This window comes from Micropterus dolomieu, linkage group LG18 (genome assembly GCF_021292245.1).
Source record: "Micropterus dolomieu isolate WLL.071019.BEF.003 ecotype Adirondacks linkage group LG18, ASM2129224v1, whole genome shotgun sequence".
NCBI lineage: Eukaryota > Metazoa > Chordata > Actinopteri > Centrarchiformes > Centrarchidae > Micropterus > Micropterus dolomieu.
Window position 1 is genome coordinate 38,834,810 of NC_060167.1, and position 16,081 is coordinate 38,850,890.

At 43.4% G+C, this 16,081-nt stretch overlaps 1 protein-coding gene across 1 annotated transcript; it reads right to left on the reverse strand.

Annotated features, from left to right (window-relative positions):
• Positions 1–3,107: 3,107 nt before the first annotated feature.
• LOC123987113 (C->U-editing enzyme APOBEC-2-like) lies at positions 3,108–14,714 on the reverse strand. The gene is made up of 5 exons (XM_046075727.1): positions 14,705–14,714; positions 12,541–12,655; positions 6,020–6,244; positions 3,871–4,179; positions 3,108–3,128 (listed from the first exon to the last, which is right to left on the reverse strand). The coding sequence occupies exons 1-4, from the start codon at positions 14,712–14,714 to the stop codon at positions 3,876–3,878; spliced, it is 654 nt and encodes a 217-aa protein (XP_045931683.1). The 3' UTR covers positions 3,108–3,128; positions 3,871–3,875.
• Positions 14,715–16,081: the final 1,367 nt, after the last annotated feature.

Consider the following 16,081-nt stretch of genomic DNA (forward strand, 5'->3'; position numbering starts at 1 on the left):
TCAGGAGGCAGACACCATCTCCACATTTAAGAGTAGGCTTAAGACTTTCCTCTTTGATAAAGCTTATAGTTAGGGCTGGCTCAGGTGAGTCCTGAACCATCCCTTAGTTATGTTGCTATAGGCCTAGACTGCCGGGGGATTTCCCATGATGCACTGAGCTCCTCTCTCTTCTACTTTCTCTCCCTCTGTATGCAACCTCATCCCATTATTGCATGTTACTAACACAACTTCTCCCCTTTCTGGTAGTCTTGTGCTTTCTCGTCCCTCTCCTCTCTCCTCCTATCACTTCCTGCAGGTTTTCTGGCTCTGGAGCTGTGGAGTCTGGATCTGTGGCTGCGGGTCACCTGCTGCCCCCGTGTTCCTGCTCGACACCCTCTGTTGCAACGACTATTGTTACTAGTCCTGTTGTTGTTGTTATTATAATCATTAACATTACGACTGTTACCATTAACACTATTATAAATATCTGTACCATTTTTCATTTAGTCTATAGCAACATCACCTTTACTGTCTGTACCTCTGTGTGTATATTGTGTAGGCTGCCTCTCTCTCTCTCCCTCTCCCTCCCTCACCCCCAACCGGACTCTGTCTCTACATAAACGAAGGTTGGTGTACAGATGTCACAGTTTGAAGAAATCATGCAGTCCTCACTTAGAGACATTATTCATAAACTGTGAACCTTTTTATTCACCACGTTAGTTTTCCTCGTTTATTCTGGTCGCTGTTTACATTCCACCTCAGGCCTGTGTTAGTGAGGCGTTACTACACCTGGCCGACCAGATAACAAATATGGAGAATAACATCCACACTCCCAGCTCATTGTTCTTGGGGACTTTAACAGAGCAAACTTCAGCCATGAACTCCCAAAGTACAGACAGCATATTAAGTATCCCACAGGGACACAAACACACTGGACCACTGCTACACTACATTAAAGGACGCCTATTGTTCTGTTCCCCGTGCAGCCTTAAGACTCTCTGATCACTGTCTGGTTCATCCTATCCAGACATAGAGGCAGAAATTCAAATCTGCTAAACTGTGTGAAAAGATGGACCAACGAGTCAAAGCTGGAGTAACAGGCCTGCACTAACTGGAGTGTTTTCGAGGCTGCAGCCACTGACCTGGACGAACTAACCGACATCAGTTTTTGTGAGGACGTGTGTGCAGACTAAAACCAAAAACCCTGGTTCACAGCGAAACTCAGGCAGCTTCGTCAGACCAAAGAGGAGGCCTTCAGAAGTGGGAACAGAGTTAAAAAGCTAGAAAACAGCTTCACAGCCAACAACCCTGCGTCAGTGAAAGCCTCTTTTGTAGGGGTGGCTGGCAGGCACTGTGGTCAGAAGCTCCTGGCCTGTTGTGGGGTAACTTAAGAACGCACTGCTGGACACCGGTGGTGAAGGAAGTCGTCAAGTTGAGGAAGAAGGCCTTTTGGGCTTGGTTGGCTGAGGCGTCTCCTAAAGCAGGTACCAGGAGGCCAGAGGAGCTGCAGCTTGGTTGCTGGAGCAAAAACCCAAGTGTGGGAGGAGTTCGGATATGGAGAATGACTTTCAATTGGCCTCAAGGAAGTTCTGGCAAACCGATCAGCTCAGGAAGAGGTTTTAGGACAACTGACTGCTGACTGACATTTTTTGACGACTGTTGTAGAATATGACTTATAATATTTATTGAACATAAATTAAGTGAAAACCCACTGTTAACGTGTCAAAGAGAAGAAAAAGACAGCTCCCAAAAAAACAAGTTCATGGCTAGTTAAATGTGCACAGTGCAGCCGATACGAATCGCCTCTATCCTGATTGACTGGTCATTGTGGTAGTCACTTCTGAATCACGGTAGCCCCGTACTAAAACATACCCTGTCTATTTTCCTCTAAATGGGACCATAATTTACTAAATGAACTTCATGATGTGTTGAGGAAGACTTCAAACGATCAAGTGAGAAGTAGGCTTATTTTCTAATAAGCTTATTTTTGCAATGATCACACTAAAGAATCCATGTAAATCCTCTGCCAGTTGTGCTATGGCCTTTCCTACTGCGCTCCCCCAAAACGTTTCAAAGGTTCTGATGAAACGGTGTACTCCAAACCATCCAGTCTGAATTTCATTGCAACACTCAAAGCTGCCTTAAACCTAATTTAAAACTCCACTGACAAAAGTTAACAGGTTCATGTTTTGCTGTATTGAGTAATTTTTAGGTAGAAATGGCACCACTCACAAATACATGGAATTTCCTGTGACTGTTTCACAATAAAAGCCACTCTGTGGTTTGGTTTTAATATGAAGCAGCAGCAGTAGCACCTCACATCAGTCACTGCCTTCATGGGCTTTCAAACATTACTGATAATGAATTCCACACCTCACTGCATTTACTATTACTTTAATACATTTCAGTTTCTTATTGTTAAGTTTGGCATGTAGCGTACTTCTTTTTTGTGGCCTGGGAGTTACTCATAACAAACTAACAAACAAAGATAGCACAGCTTTTGTCTGTTTTTAAGTGAATTAATGTGCGTTATTCTATTGTTATTTATTAAATCTACTTTAGTTGAGTGCTTTGTTGTTTGTAATGCCAAACGCCCTTAATAAGGAGACCAGTCTAGGAGTGATCCCCTGGTAGTATTAGCATCTTTCCTTATGGGTTTCATCGGATGGGATTTGTAGTGTCCCTTTTCCCCCTTCCCCCCAAAATTTGCACTTGAGTGGTTTTGGGTTGGTTAGCAGCCTGCCACGCTTCATGAAGACTGGGGCTGAGTTACATAGTTGGATTTTAGGTTAAGTAGCGGGGAAGCTCCATTTGCCTGTGTGTTTCTCTGGTTTTTAGGGAAAACGCATTAATTCTCTCTGTGATTATGTATCCTCACCAAAACTGCCCGCCAAAAATAATATCTGGACCACGGCCAGATTATGGTATTTTGATAGATGAAAGTGTGAGAAGCTTGTTTACTGTAATGATGTAGTTGGAGTTGAACTGAGCTTTTACTTTGAAAAATTCTGAACAACATTAAAAGAGTCTGTAGCCTGCTTAACACACCTCTGAAGCCGTCAGAGAACGTGATTCCCCTAAATGTCCTTTGCCTGGAGATACTAGGGAAATGCAAAAGCGTCTGTAGGTTGATGGATGTGGATCAAACACTGAAACAAAAACAGTGCAGCACATGCCTTGACTTGAGAAACATTCGCTTCAGAATCCATTTGTTGAAGAGAGGAAAAAAAAGTCTTGAGGTTGTTAGCCCTGCACCTTACCAGCTGAGCTAACTGAACAACATGGCAATGCATATCAATATTATGGCTTATATTCTCATCCACGATCTAACGGTTGAAAATATTGCTCTGATGTAAAACTTATTGCAGACCCCTGCAGAATATTATTACTACTTCTTGTTTTTCTAACATACGTATTCAACATAGTGATGAGTGTCTGCACTGCCTGGCTTCTACCAGAAGTAGAACAAGAACAACTTAGTGACAAAAAGCGCTCTGTAGCGCTTGTCCGTTTTCAGCTACTGTAGAACCATGATGATGCAACGTGGCGACGTCCATGGAAGGGGGGGCCTGCGGTTATGTAGATATAAATGGCTCAATCTAAGGTAATAAAAACATAATGGCTTATTATGTAAGGTCTTTACACACCACTGAAAACATAGTTATGGATCTCATATTGCATTTCTGTCAATAGATCTTCAGAAATATTACACACTGAACCTTTAACTCATGACAATTCCTGAGGTTCACTGAGGATGTTTTACCTGACTGACTGGGCTGGTTACAGTGGGACACAGAGGCTAAGGGACTGGTTACAGTGGGACACAGAATCTGGGGGGACTGGTTACAGTGAAACAGAAAGGGACTGGTAAATTTCATTGTCAACACTTACTGTGGTCACTGTATAATGTCAGCCAGCTTCTCGTGGTAATACTCGTAGTTTTCTTTGCAGTCCTCCCACAGGTTCAGAGGTTGTTCCTCGCTCTCCACAAATGTGTCCCAAGTATAGGAGAAGTCCAGAGGCTTCATCACCCTCAGCTTACACCCAGCAGCGTGCAGGGCCTTCAGCCCGGCCTGGATCTCTGTATCCTCCCACTCAAACAGCCGAGCAGCAAAGATGCTCAGCTTGACGTTTTTCCTGGCCTTTAACACTTCAGCTATTTTTGCTGCACAAGCAGAGCAGGGGCTGGAAGACACATACCTGAGAGGAAGGTGGCAGAATGAAATACTTGTAATTTTCCAAAAAGTGCATTAATATAGATATTGCACAGCGCTGAATGCGCCTGCTATGTGAAAAATGTCAAAAACACAACTTCATAACTTTATTCTCTGGTTATACTGAAACTCAGCTAACTGCTGCTAACAGTAGCTGCCGCTAGCAACTGAGTTAGCCATGCAGCTAGCCGTCCTATTGCTGATTCAGCCGGGACTGGGAGCTTTGTCCTCCGGGGGTGTGTTGGTGTTTACACCTCTAACATTAATATAGAAGCTCTGGACCGATGGTTCAGAGCCAGCTGATAACAGCAGCTAGAGTTAGCAGCAGCAAGCGGTTACTGTAGTGTGAGCAACAAGTAAAGCTTTCCATCAGGAGAATTCAGTGCTCTTTAAGGGGGCTTTCACATTTACCTCGTTTGGTCCAGACTTTCGGACTTTTCAGTTCTGTCTGAACCAAAAATACAGGTGTGAAACCTCCCCCAGACCACAGTCCGGAACAAACGAAATTTGGTCCGACGAGAAGAGGTAGTCTCGGTCCGGATCAAACTGAACCATGGTTCGGTTCGTTTCTGGTGTGAAAGCATTTTTTGGATGGTTTGGACTTTCAGGCCATTTACAGGAAGTTCGGTGTTTGCCGTATAAACCAGAAACAAGCAAATGCACGGGGAAATGCATTGAAAAACAGCTCATCTTTTCAAACAGAGGGCCATTATAGAAGCACACTGCCACCCATCTCTCTCTCATCAAACGGAGGTGCAGAAGGATTGCTTGGGGTATTCTCCTCCTGTCCTGTCGACGACGTTATAATGTTCGCACAACGAGGATGTTTAATTCGAATTTGGACTAGCCTTCAGTATAGCTGGTGCTGTAGGTAGTAATGCCATAACATGAGAAATTGCAGTAATCCAGCCTAGAAGTAACTGCATGGACTAGTTTTTCTGCATCACTTTTTGACAGAATGTTCCTGATTTCTGCAATATTATGTAGGTGAAAAAAGGTGGTCCTTAATGTGAGAGTTAAAGGACTCTCCTTCATAACCATAAAAGCACTTTCTGTGAGTCACACTGAACAACCTCCAGCTCCATGAGCTTGAGACCGTTTCTATGGAACATGAGCTGATCAATGTAAATGTTGGGGGTGTAAATATTAATGATCCCCGATGTTGCCTAACATCTAGCGCTTGTTGGTAAGTTTTTCCAGTCCTTTTGCATGGACGAGATTTACATATGAAGGAGGACACAATAGCAATTGAGGCTCACAGTATGTCAGTTAGATGTACTCTTCTTATTCAACTATGCCAAGGGAAATACAGTTTTCCATTCTAAGGCCCCTTTAAGGTAGGTAAAGGGGACACTGCAATCCAGGAGCCAGCAGAGGGTCACGGCAGAGGGTCACTGCAATATCAATGTAATTTGATTGTCCAAGTTTGTTTAGCTTTGAATTTTTTGTACAATTAATACTTCTGTGTGTATTACAACAGAGGCATAATACATTTCATATGCATTTCTACATAATGTATAACCATGAAGAGAGATTTTGAGTTTTATATATTGTTAATCAGGTCTGACATGTGTTAGTTTACAGTTTAGACACAAAAGGTTTGTTGGGGATGATATTTGACCTGTTAGCTTCATTTGTACATTAAAGAGCAGAGCTCCGTGCAGAATGGAGTGAAGAACATGTCTTTACAAATGCCAGTGAGAAAATATTAGAAACAAAGAATAGAAATAATATAAAGAAGGAAAATACTGTCCAGACTGAAAATCGTTAAATCTGTCACATTCTCTATAACACATACCATCTTACAGTTAAAGAGAGGTATGTACCAGGTGACTGTGTATTTGAGTGCAGGGTCGCAGTGTGGCAAGCACTGTATGAAAAATGCCTCCTCAGCATGAGACCCGGAATGCTCATCCTCCAGGTAGCCCCTCAGCAGCCCATCAGCTGTGTTCCCTTTATCCACCAGGTAACACAGGAAGGTCTTGTTGCGGCCCGAGGAGTATTCCACATTCTTGAACTGGAACTTAAAGGCAAAAGGATCAATCCGGTCCCTGTGTACAACAGAAGAAATGAAAGAACGTTGGCATTTTAGTTTTCACACTCTAACATGATCCAAATCCTATATGGGACTGTTTAATCATATCTGATATTGTCTGTTCGTTTTCACTTCTCTGTGTTGTGCAGTGGGGCCAGTGCTCCTGTGACAACAAGCCCTTCTATTATTCAGACTATCTATAGTTATCATTTGACAGTTTTTTTTCTGATTGCTTTTCACAAACACTTGGCTAGTTTTGCAAAACAAAAAAAAGCAAACCATTCTTGCAAAACTTCAAAACTCTTTTAAAAAATTGTGTTTTTGCATCAACACAGTACAGACAAATGTCTGCACTGCACACGAAGCAGCCACTACGCACTGATTGTAAAAGTGAAAAACACTTGTGTCTTTTGCGTTTTCTGTGGGTAGGCCATATCAGTATGCAATAAAGTTTAGTCATGCATGTAGTACAGTAAAACTCACATACACACAGGTGCCCAAATGTATAAAGTGTGGATGTGTGTTCCTCACTTGTTTTACATTGAGTTAATTTTGTATAGCAGCTTCACCCAGTGCAGATCGACTCACTTTGCTGATGTTTTGAAACATTGTGTTATCTGCCACTATGTTGTCCTGTAATTCACTGTTGATGCGGTTACCCTTTTTTTACGATCGCTATGATAATCCTTTCAATACTTTTAACAGTTTTCCTAAACTGTTAACACACTAACAACACACTACTGGCAAAAAGGTTAACTTCATGCTCAAAATCACACATTGTAAACTAAACTCCAACTCTAATTTTCAAAATACAATAATGCACAATACACTATGTCTACCAAAACAGTAACCCCTGTTCTCTTCCAACAGGAACGTCATAGCCCAATGTCATAAAAACACTAATATCAGGTGGAATTACAGAAACTGCATTATTTTATGTCAGGTCTGCCCCTTATACATTAGACACTATATTATATTGATCATAGAGTATGCTTTGCATTGCAGTTTTGTTTGAAGCTTTTATAAATTTTTCTTTTGGTGGGTTTAGTAAATGCATGCAACTCGACTTCTCCCCTTTTTTGTGCTTTCTCGTCCCTCTCCTCTCTCCTCCTATCACTTCCTGCAGGTGTTTCTGGCTCTGGAGCTATGGAGTCTGGATCTGTGGCTGCGAGTCACCTGGTGCCCCCGTGTTCCTGCTCGACACCCTCTGCTACAACTATTGTTACTAGTCCTATTGTTATTATTGTTATTATAATCATTAACATTACGATTATTATCATTAACACTACTATAAATATCTGTACCATTTTTCATTTAGTCTATAGCAACATCACCTTTACTGTCTGTACCTCTGTGTATATTGTGTAGGCTGCCTCCCTCTCCTCTTTCTCCTTCCATCCCTCTCTCTCTTTCTCTCTGTTCCTCTCCTGCTCTCTCTCTCTCTCTCTCTCTCTCTCCTTCACCCACAACCGGTCGAGGCAGATGGCCGCCCACCCTGAGCCATGGTTCTGCTCGAGGTTTCTGCCTCTTAAAAGGAAGTTTTTCCTTGCCTCTGTCGCCTAGTGCTGCTCTTGGTGGGAACTGTTGGGCTTCTGTAAATAGCATCATAGAGTACGGTCTAGACCTGCTCTTTTATGAAAAGCGCTGTGAGATAACTGTTGTTGTGATTTGGCGCTATATAAATAAAATTGAATTGAACTGAATTGAATGTTGTTTCTCATATGTAAGTTGCTTTGTGTCTGCCATTGAGTTAATGTAAATGCACAATTAAAGCTGCAGGCAGTGTTGGGCGGGCCCTCGCACGTGTAGCGCTTGTGAGGTGGCCACGCTGCAGATTCTGAAGCTCTGCCGGTGTCGCTGTGAATTTGCAATGCACAAAGGCGTTAATCATCGCTTCCTGTGGCGCTACATAGCACTACGAGAGTAAATGCTCCGTATTTGTATAGCGCCTTTCTAGTCTTTTCAACCACTCAAAGCGCTTTTACACTACACATTTAGAAACTCAAACAGAAACAGCCACCAGGGGCAATTCGGGGCCAAGGACGACCTTCCGATTAACGGCCAACCCGCTCTACCTCCTGAGCCACAGCCGCCCTAACGGAACTGAGTGTAACTGAACATGTATATGTTGTTTGGGGCAGGACTCTTCTGAAACATGTAAAGTTTGGTACAGATCTGTACAGTCAAGGTACAACAACTTGTTTCATGGGAAATCATTGATATTGGAAGCCACGCCACGGGCACGCCATTCCACGAAAACTCACTGTTTGTACAACTTTTAATTGTCAGTGGCTTTAGAGTAGACAGGGAAAATCTGAGGTCGGTCACACTAATTCTCTAGGAGGAGTTCGTTAGTTCCAGTGTGTAAAAAATCCAAAAATGACCATATAATTCAAGATGGCCGACTTCCGGTTGGGTTTAGGACATCCCTCCAAAAGTCTTTTTTGTACATGTGGACATGATACATGTGCCACAGAAATTTCGTACATGTAGGTGAAACGTGCCAGGGGGCTGCTTCATTGAAGGTCATTTTCTGTTGCCACTAGGTGGCGCTATGACCATGGGTGAATGTTCGCGTGTACATGTGTTCAGGGCGGGACTCTTATTAAACATGTAAAATTTCGTACAGACCTGAGCATGTACAGTAAAGTTACAACAACTTCCTTGCAGCATTGGGCGGGCCCTCGCACGTGTAGTGCGTCGGGGTGTGAGACGACCGCGTTGCATATTCTGGAGCTCTGCCGGTGCAGCTGTGAATTTGCTACGTGCTTCAGACGCTGCATGAAGGTGTTATATGTCACGATGTAGCCTGCAAGCTACATTCAGAAGCATAAATCTACATAACGATACCTTATGTAGATAAAAAAAGTTATCGATACATATTTCCTGGTTAATTTTGCCACCAGTTAAACTGTCACACCAGCACAGCGATTTTTCCTCTGGGCAAACTTCTGGATGACTGAAGTTTTTCGGGGAGAGTTTACCGACTGTACCACAAAACTTTGTAGTGGTGTGTCAAACGTAGTATAAACTAGCCAGGCTACTTACTGTCTGTATATTAATTAAATTGCACTTTTCTGTCTTCTGCAGCTTGTCTAAGTTACCTCCAGAGAAAAACACACACTGGAAGCAGCAGGCTGACCTGTAACTCTGCTCTGCTCTGCCTGTTAGGCCCACCCCTTAACCAAACACAATTTTAGAAACGTGATAGGCATCTACATAAACGAATCGGAGGCCTCTCTTAAAATAAACATCACAGTCCATCACAGCTCAGGGTCAGAGGTTACCCTCTTAAAGTCTAAAACACCTATATGCTGCTATACACCTTTTAACTCAAACCCAGGAGTTACATAATATATACAGTATATAGCATTTTATGCATATGCCCCTCGCCACGGGGGCCACCAATTTTATTAGGCCACTGTCTGAGAGGCATCTGTTTTGTATAACTGCAGGTCAACATAATCTACTCTCAATCGTGAGAAAAACCCTTTGGTGACCTCCACGTAGTTTTACAAAAACTCAGAGATGTAAGGCTAACCTAGGCCATCCAAACTTTGACTTCCGTTTGTTGTTTACACTGATGTCAGTGACATGGGCCTCAATGAATGACTTGGCTAAAAATCTATACGGTTTGTACTCACAGCTGGCACACACTAGGAAGTGGTGGGCCCATGAATCCCTGAGCGCATGCAGCTTACGACGCTTCGCTTTGTGCTTGTGCTTCTGTGCCTTTTTTTTGTTTCAATGTATTTGTGTACATTTACATTTACTCATATAGCAGACACTTTTATGCAAAGCAACTTACATTTGAGAAACAACATGCAAGCATCAATACAGTAAGAGATCTACAAGTGACAATAAATCCTAGTAAGAGCTATTAGCACGCCCAGCATCAATAGGGTAATACCTAGGGAAAGAAGTAAGAATTAACTTATAGTGCAATCAGTTCAAGAGAATTGTAAGAAGATAGAGCACAGGAAGTGCAGAGGTTAGAGATGTTATATGAGGTGTTCTTGGAAGAGATAAGTTTTCATGAGCTTATTAAAGTTAGAGAGAGACACCTCTGATCTGATGGCATGTGGTAGTTTGTTTCACCATCGTGATGTTACAGATGAGATCAGCCAGGACTGAGATTGCTTTGTGTGTAGGGATGGCAGAGCCAGACAGTGTTTGTACTAGGAGCATAGTGGCCGAGAAGGAACGTAAACATAATTGACAGTGTTTTTACACATTAATCCCTGGCTGCAATTTCATGTTGCTAATAAAGCTTTTACTTCTGTAATTCTGTCAGATTTTTGTTACACTAATTCTATAAAGTAAAGGTGACTCATTCACTTGTACATAGTTTGTTGCCAAAAATGCACACATTCGACCCTTCAAGCCAAAAATGTAGGTTGGTTTACAGTAAAAGGAAACTGAATTACAAAAAAACATGGATTTCATTGACTGCTGTATGCATGTAGAGCTGAAACATGAAAAGTAATGCAGTTGTTGTAATGCCATCAAATGTGTGTGTTTAGAATTTTGTTGTGTTATGATTGATTGATCTGGTCCTCTTGGAAAGAAAACGTGCTAGTGTTTTGACAGAATCATTTGATTTTGAGTCAGGTTTGTTGTGTTTTGATAGAGTTTGTGTATGTAGAGAATGTTATTTTGCATTTTGAAATGTAGAGGTGCTGTTTAAAGAACAAAATGTGGTTTTGAGCAGAAAATGTACTATTAGCCTAATTGTGTGAGGTAGGTGTGTTGCTGTGTTAAGAGTTTCGATAAAGTATCTTATGTTTAGGTAAACGATTTGAACAATTGAAAAAAACTATAGATACTATAAATATAGTTCACACAAAACTTGGGTTTTCCATCTTTTTTAGGAACAAGGACCACAGGAGATGACCCCTGCCAAAGATGAGGGTTCAATGATGTAAGATGCCAGCATTTCCTCCACTACCTCTTTTATCACCTTGCGTTTTGCTGGGGAGACTGTAGGGTTTTTGTTTAACTGGGACTTGAATAACAAAGATTTTATGTCTCAGGACACACGTCGTGAGCGTTCCTCTGTAGCAGGTGGCAGAACTGATCTTTCCTTTTCCATCCAGCTGAGCTCTCTCCCCTGCCTGGCACAACAGCTCGTGTCCAGGCTGGTGAGGGTAGGATGGATGGACCTGCAGGGGACATTAAGCCTTTCCCAGTTCATTTGATAAAGTTGTAAGTGTCCTTGTGAAAGCAAGACATTTTCCTGCTGTTGTTCCTGAACTATCACCAATTCTGTCCAACATGAACTGAAAGCAAGGGATCTTGCCTCGTGCAGAGTGAAAGTTCATGAAGTAGTCAACTGGTCGAGACACAGGCCATTGCAGCATACTGTTGAACGGACTAATAAAAAATGGATCAAAACCTAAAGCTACTGGCATGAATTGGGGAAAAAACTGTCACAAACATACACTGTAAGCCTGTTGTAGGGACCCCTGGTGTGGTCTTTTAACTAGGTGACAGGTTCTACAGCGGGGCGATATATAACCACAGCAGCTGTTTCTGTAGTTTGGGGTCAAGAGAACATGAAGGATGTTGAGGTGGGGATCAGGTTAAAACTTAGACTGTCAGGGTTGGGGCAGCATGACAGCAGCAGGCAGAGCAGAGCTAATTTTACACCATCTACATGGCTGAGACTGCAAGTCTGTGACCCAGATCTTACAAGTACAGCTTCATCTATTTCTCTCTGTTGAGGCAGTAAATACATTTTAAACATCAGAATCATTAAATCAATGGAAGGATATATGAGTGCGATAGGATGTGGCTCTTTAAAGCAGTACAGCTTTCTATTGCCGTTAGTGTTTGACTGGTGGGCAGGGAGCAGGACCAGCACCAGATCTGCACCAGACCAGCCCCCACCCAGCTGAGCAGCTAAATAAGCCTATGACTGACTCTGAGTCATGTTTTGCAGTTTAGCCATCAGACAGTGGGTGTGATGTCATAATGGGGAGGGAGGGCATCTTTGCAAGAGGTGCTACACAATTCCACATTGTGCCCTGATGCAGAGCGGGACTTCATAAAGTTAGGCCACTGGTGGAGACACAAGCCACTGGTGAAGTGTACAGACCAGTTATCAAATGCTTCAAAGCCAAATCTATCTAGACAATTTCCAGCTGCACTAAACTATTCCAGAAATGTTTGTAAATGGGTCCTGGTGCTTTATTGTTTAGCATATAGGGCACTGGAGATTCCTTCTGGGATTATAGGTTGAACGAGCCTTGAACGAATGGTAACCTTATTACCCGAGGAAGCACACATTAGCTATGACAGAAATACACTCACAATTTCAGAAATGGAAGTACAGGGATTGGATTGAGTGCAGTGGACCTGGAGACGATGTCATAGCATCTCCCATCATAGCATCTCCCATCCAGACAATCTGACCAGCCGGCTGAAACTTCACCACGAGTCGTGTGAACAAACAAGGAAGAGAGGAAAGCGAGCTGAGATAAGAGCTAAGTCAAGACAGACTTCATAAAATTTTTTTTAATGTAAGTTTTTTGAAACTGCGGTCGCTGCAATGCAATCTCTTCTGGGAACGCTCGCACTTGCACGTGTTTATATCATGCGCCCAGCAGCAGAGCTACGCTTCTGTAACTGTGAATTGAAAACGACTCGGCAGTCCTCCAGCTTGTTGCACTCACTACTATCAGCTACTGTTTCAACAAAACGTACATTCAGGGTGAAAATTCAACTGTGGTGTTGTGTCGGGAGATGCAGTGACTTAACCAGCAGCAGTAGCTCAGTCCGTAGGGACTGGGAACCGGAGGGTCACCGGGTCAAATCCAACTTGGACCAGAGTTGAGTGTGGACTGATAGCTGGAGAGGTGCCAGTTCACCTTTTGGTCCTTGATCAAGCTGAACCCTGAACCCTGAACCCCCAACTGCTCTGGGCACCACACTGAGTGGCAGCCCCCTCACTCTGACATCTCTCCGTGTGTTGCTATGGGTCCTGTTTGTGCATGTGCATGTGTGTCTTTTGTACCTGTGTGTAAATACTACCATAATAATAACAGAGTGAGAACATAGAGTTTCCCCTCGAGGGATTAATAAAGTATATCTTCTTCTTCTTTGAAACAGCCCACACCCCTAATAATACTGTGTAACTACAGGATAACAAGTGGAGAACATCCAAGTTTTTTACAACTTACCTGCTTACCTTATTAGTCTTGTGTAATATGTGTAAAGAATGAAAATAAATACTAGGTTCATCTGAAATGTTTTCAACTTCAAAAAGGGGTCGGACTGCCAGAAAGGTTAAGTGGTTTAATTCATTCCACATTATCAGTCACAGAGCCACTACAAGTTTGAGAAAGCTTATCCCCCCCAGGCCCCCCTGTAATCTTCTCCCTACATTTAATCTTTTATGCATGTACTTCTATTATTACTATTATTGTTATTACTGTTACTGTTTATGTCTTATTTTTATATGGCCAGGCCAGGAATAATGAGGCCAAACGCATGATAAATTTTATGGGTTTTTATTTCCCGACTGGACTCAAATGAGAACAGCGTTAACCATGTTTAAGGGTTTAAGGTGGTTATACAAAACACAGGAATAACTTTCTTACTCGTCCTTAATCTCAGCTATGTGACTTAACAGTACTCTATAGTACCCTTTTCCCATACCACAATATGTAAACAGCTGCCATAAACTAGTTTACACTCACTCTGGTAGACTTCAGTTACTTCTAAACTGGAACTCTAGACCTAAATTCTCAACAACCAAAGCTGTAAAACAGCCAAAATCTGGACAACATCAAAATCTAGACATCTATATTAGACAACACCACTCTAGTAAACAACAGTAGTGGCCTTTTGTTCTACTGTACACTTTCGTTTTTCCACGTGTCCCGTTGGAAAACACTACCCTCTCGCACGAGCCGTCATATGTAGTACTATTTAAGGGACAGTGCCATTAAATACAGAAGACAGTTATCGCTGCAGTAATCCCACTAGCAACTACAGAACATTATAATCCACATAACACTATTTAACTCTGTACCCCTGGTTTACCTGGCTACATATAAATATATATTGTTTTTATCCTTAGCCTTTCCTTTGATACTAAGTGCGCATGTGCCAACGTGCATGCAGTCTGTTGCAGTTGCTCCGTCATTCGTTGTATTCTTTTCTAACTCTTAACTTTTTTTTTTTCATCTTGTGTGTGTTTTTTGGTCTATACGTAATTTAAACTAGACTCTCTCTAATCGTGTAAGTTGAGAGAGTTTTGGTAAGCCACATCACCGTTGCACAGCAACTTCATGGCTGCTTTGTTTACACTCGGGACCAGCTGAAGCCGACTGGGGCGCCCAGGCCAACAGACATCCCCACAGAGATCTGAAGGAGGACACACACAGGTTGCAGAGGAGGACTGAAACGGCGAGGGAAGAGACAGGGTCCAGACAACAGAGACTTAGGAGAAGGAGATTTAAGGCGTGTCTACCCTCTCTCATCATGGGCAACGTCAGATCACTGGCTAATAAGATGGATGAGCTAACAGCGTTAGCCCGGAGTCAGAGGGAGTTCCGGGAGTGTAGTTTAATATGCTTCACGGAGACTTGGCTACACTCGGATATTCCTGACCACAACGTTTCCATCGACGGCTTTCAGACTGTTCGGGCCAACAGAGATTGCACCGTGAGCAGTAATCGTAAAGGCGGGGCTTGCCGTTCTAGTTAACAACAGATGGTGTAATCCTGCTCACATTACGGTTAAACAGCGTAACTGTAGCCCGGACACTGAACTGCTTGCTGTGGGACTCCAGCCATATTGTCTGCCACGGGAAATTTCACATGCCATCGCTGTAGCTGTTTACATTCCGCCCTCTGCCAACCCGACGTCGGAGTGTAACATCACCCACACCGCCATTGCTGAACTCCAGACTCAACACCCGAGTGCCCTCATAGTGACCTCGGGTGACTTCAACCACGTCACCATGACCACCACACTAACCAACTTCACCCAATATGTGAGCTGCCTCTCTAGCCTGACGACTCCTCCTCTCCCCCTCCACCACCTGTGACCTCTGTGTGCCTCACTGCTGACCACGTGAGAAGACAGCTGAGGACACTCCACTCCAACAAGGCTGCAGGCCCTGATGGTGTCCGCCCTGGGGTGCTCAAAGCCTGTGCCCCCCAGCTATGTGGAGTCCTTCACCATGTCTTCAACCTGAGCCTGAAGTGCAATTTATACTTCTGCGTCAAATCGACAGCGTAGGTGGCACCTGAATCAATATATTTGACCATCGCAACCCTCTATCATCGATCCATTCGGTCGGTAACATTTGAAAAGGCTACACCAGCTGCACCTTTACAATTTTACTCCCATTGTTGTTAGCTGGGTGCTAAACCGGAAGTTAGCCTACTCAGCCGGCAAAAGTCAACACAGTGGACGCTGTAGCGCTACTGCCGACTAGCGTTTGGGGGTGTAATTGCAGAATGACGGACACACCTACGCCAAGTATAAATGCATGGCTACGTGCGTAGCCTACGGCGTAGGTACACACGTAGACCCTACGCAGGAGTATAAATGGGCCTTGAGTCTCCAAAGGGTCCCTGTGCTGGGGAAGACATCTTGCCTCGTTCCTGTGCCAAAGACGCCACGTCCAAGTGACTCCAAGGACTACAGAACCGTGGCACTGACCTCCCACATTATGAAGACCATGGAGAGACTAGTTCTGGATCAGCTGTGGCCCATGGTCAGCCCTCTTCTGGACCCCCTCTAGTTCGCCTACCAGCACTGACTGGGAGTTGAGGACGCCATCATCTTCCTGCTCAACTGCACCTACGCCCACCTGGACAAGCCGGCGAGCAATGTGAGG

Excerpts from the sequence above, each read along its gene's own strand:
- LOC123987113 (XM_046075727.1), bottom strand. Across the intron at positions 6,245-12,540 it reads GTACTTCCATTTCTGAAATT|GGACCGGATTGATCCTTTTG; the intron begins GTGAGTGTATTT and ends TGTTGTACACAG. Across the intron at positions 4,180-6,019 it reads CTCAAATACACAGTCACCTG|GTATGTGTCTTCCAGCCCCT; the intron begins GTACATACCTCT and ends CCTTCCTCTCAG.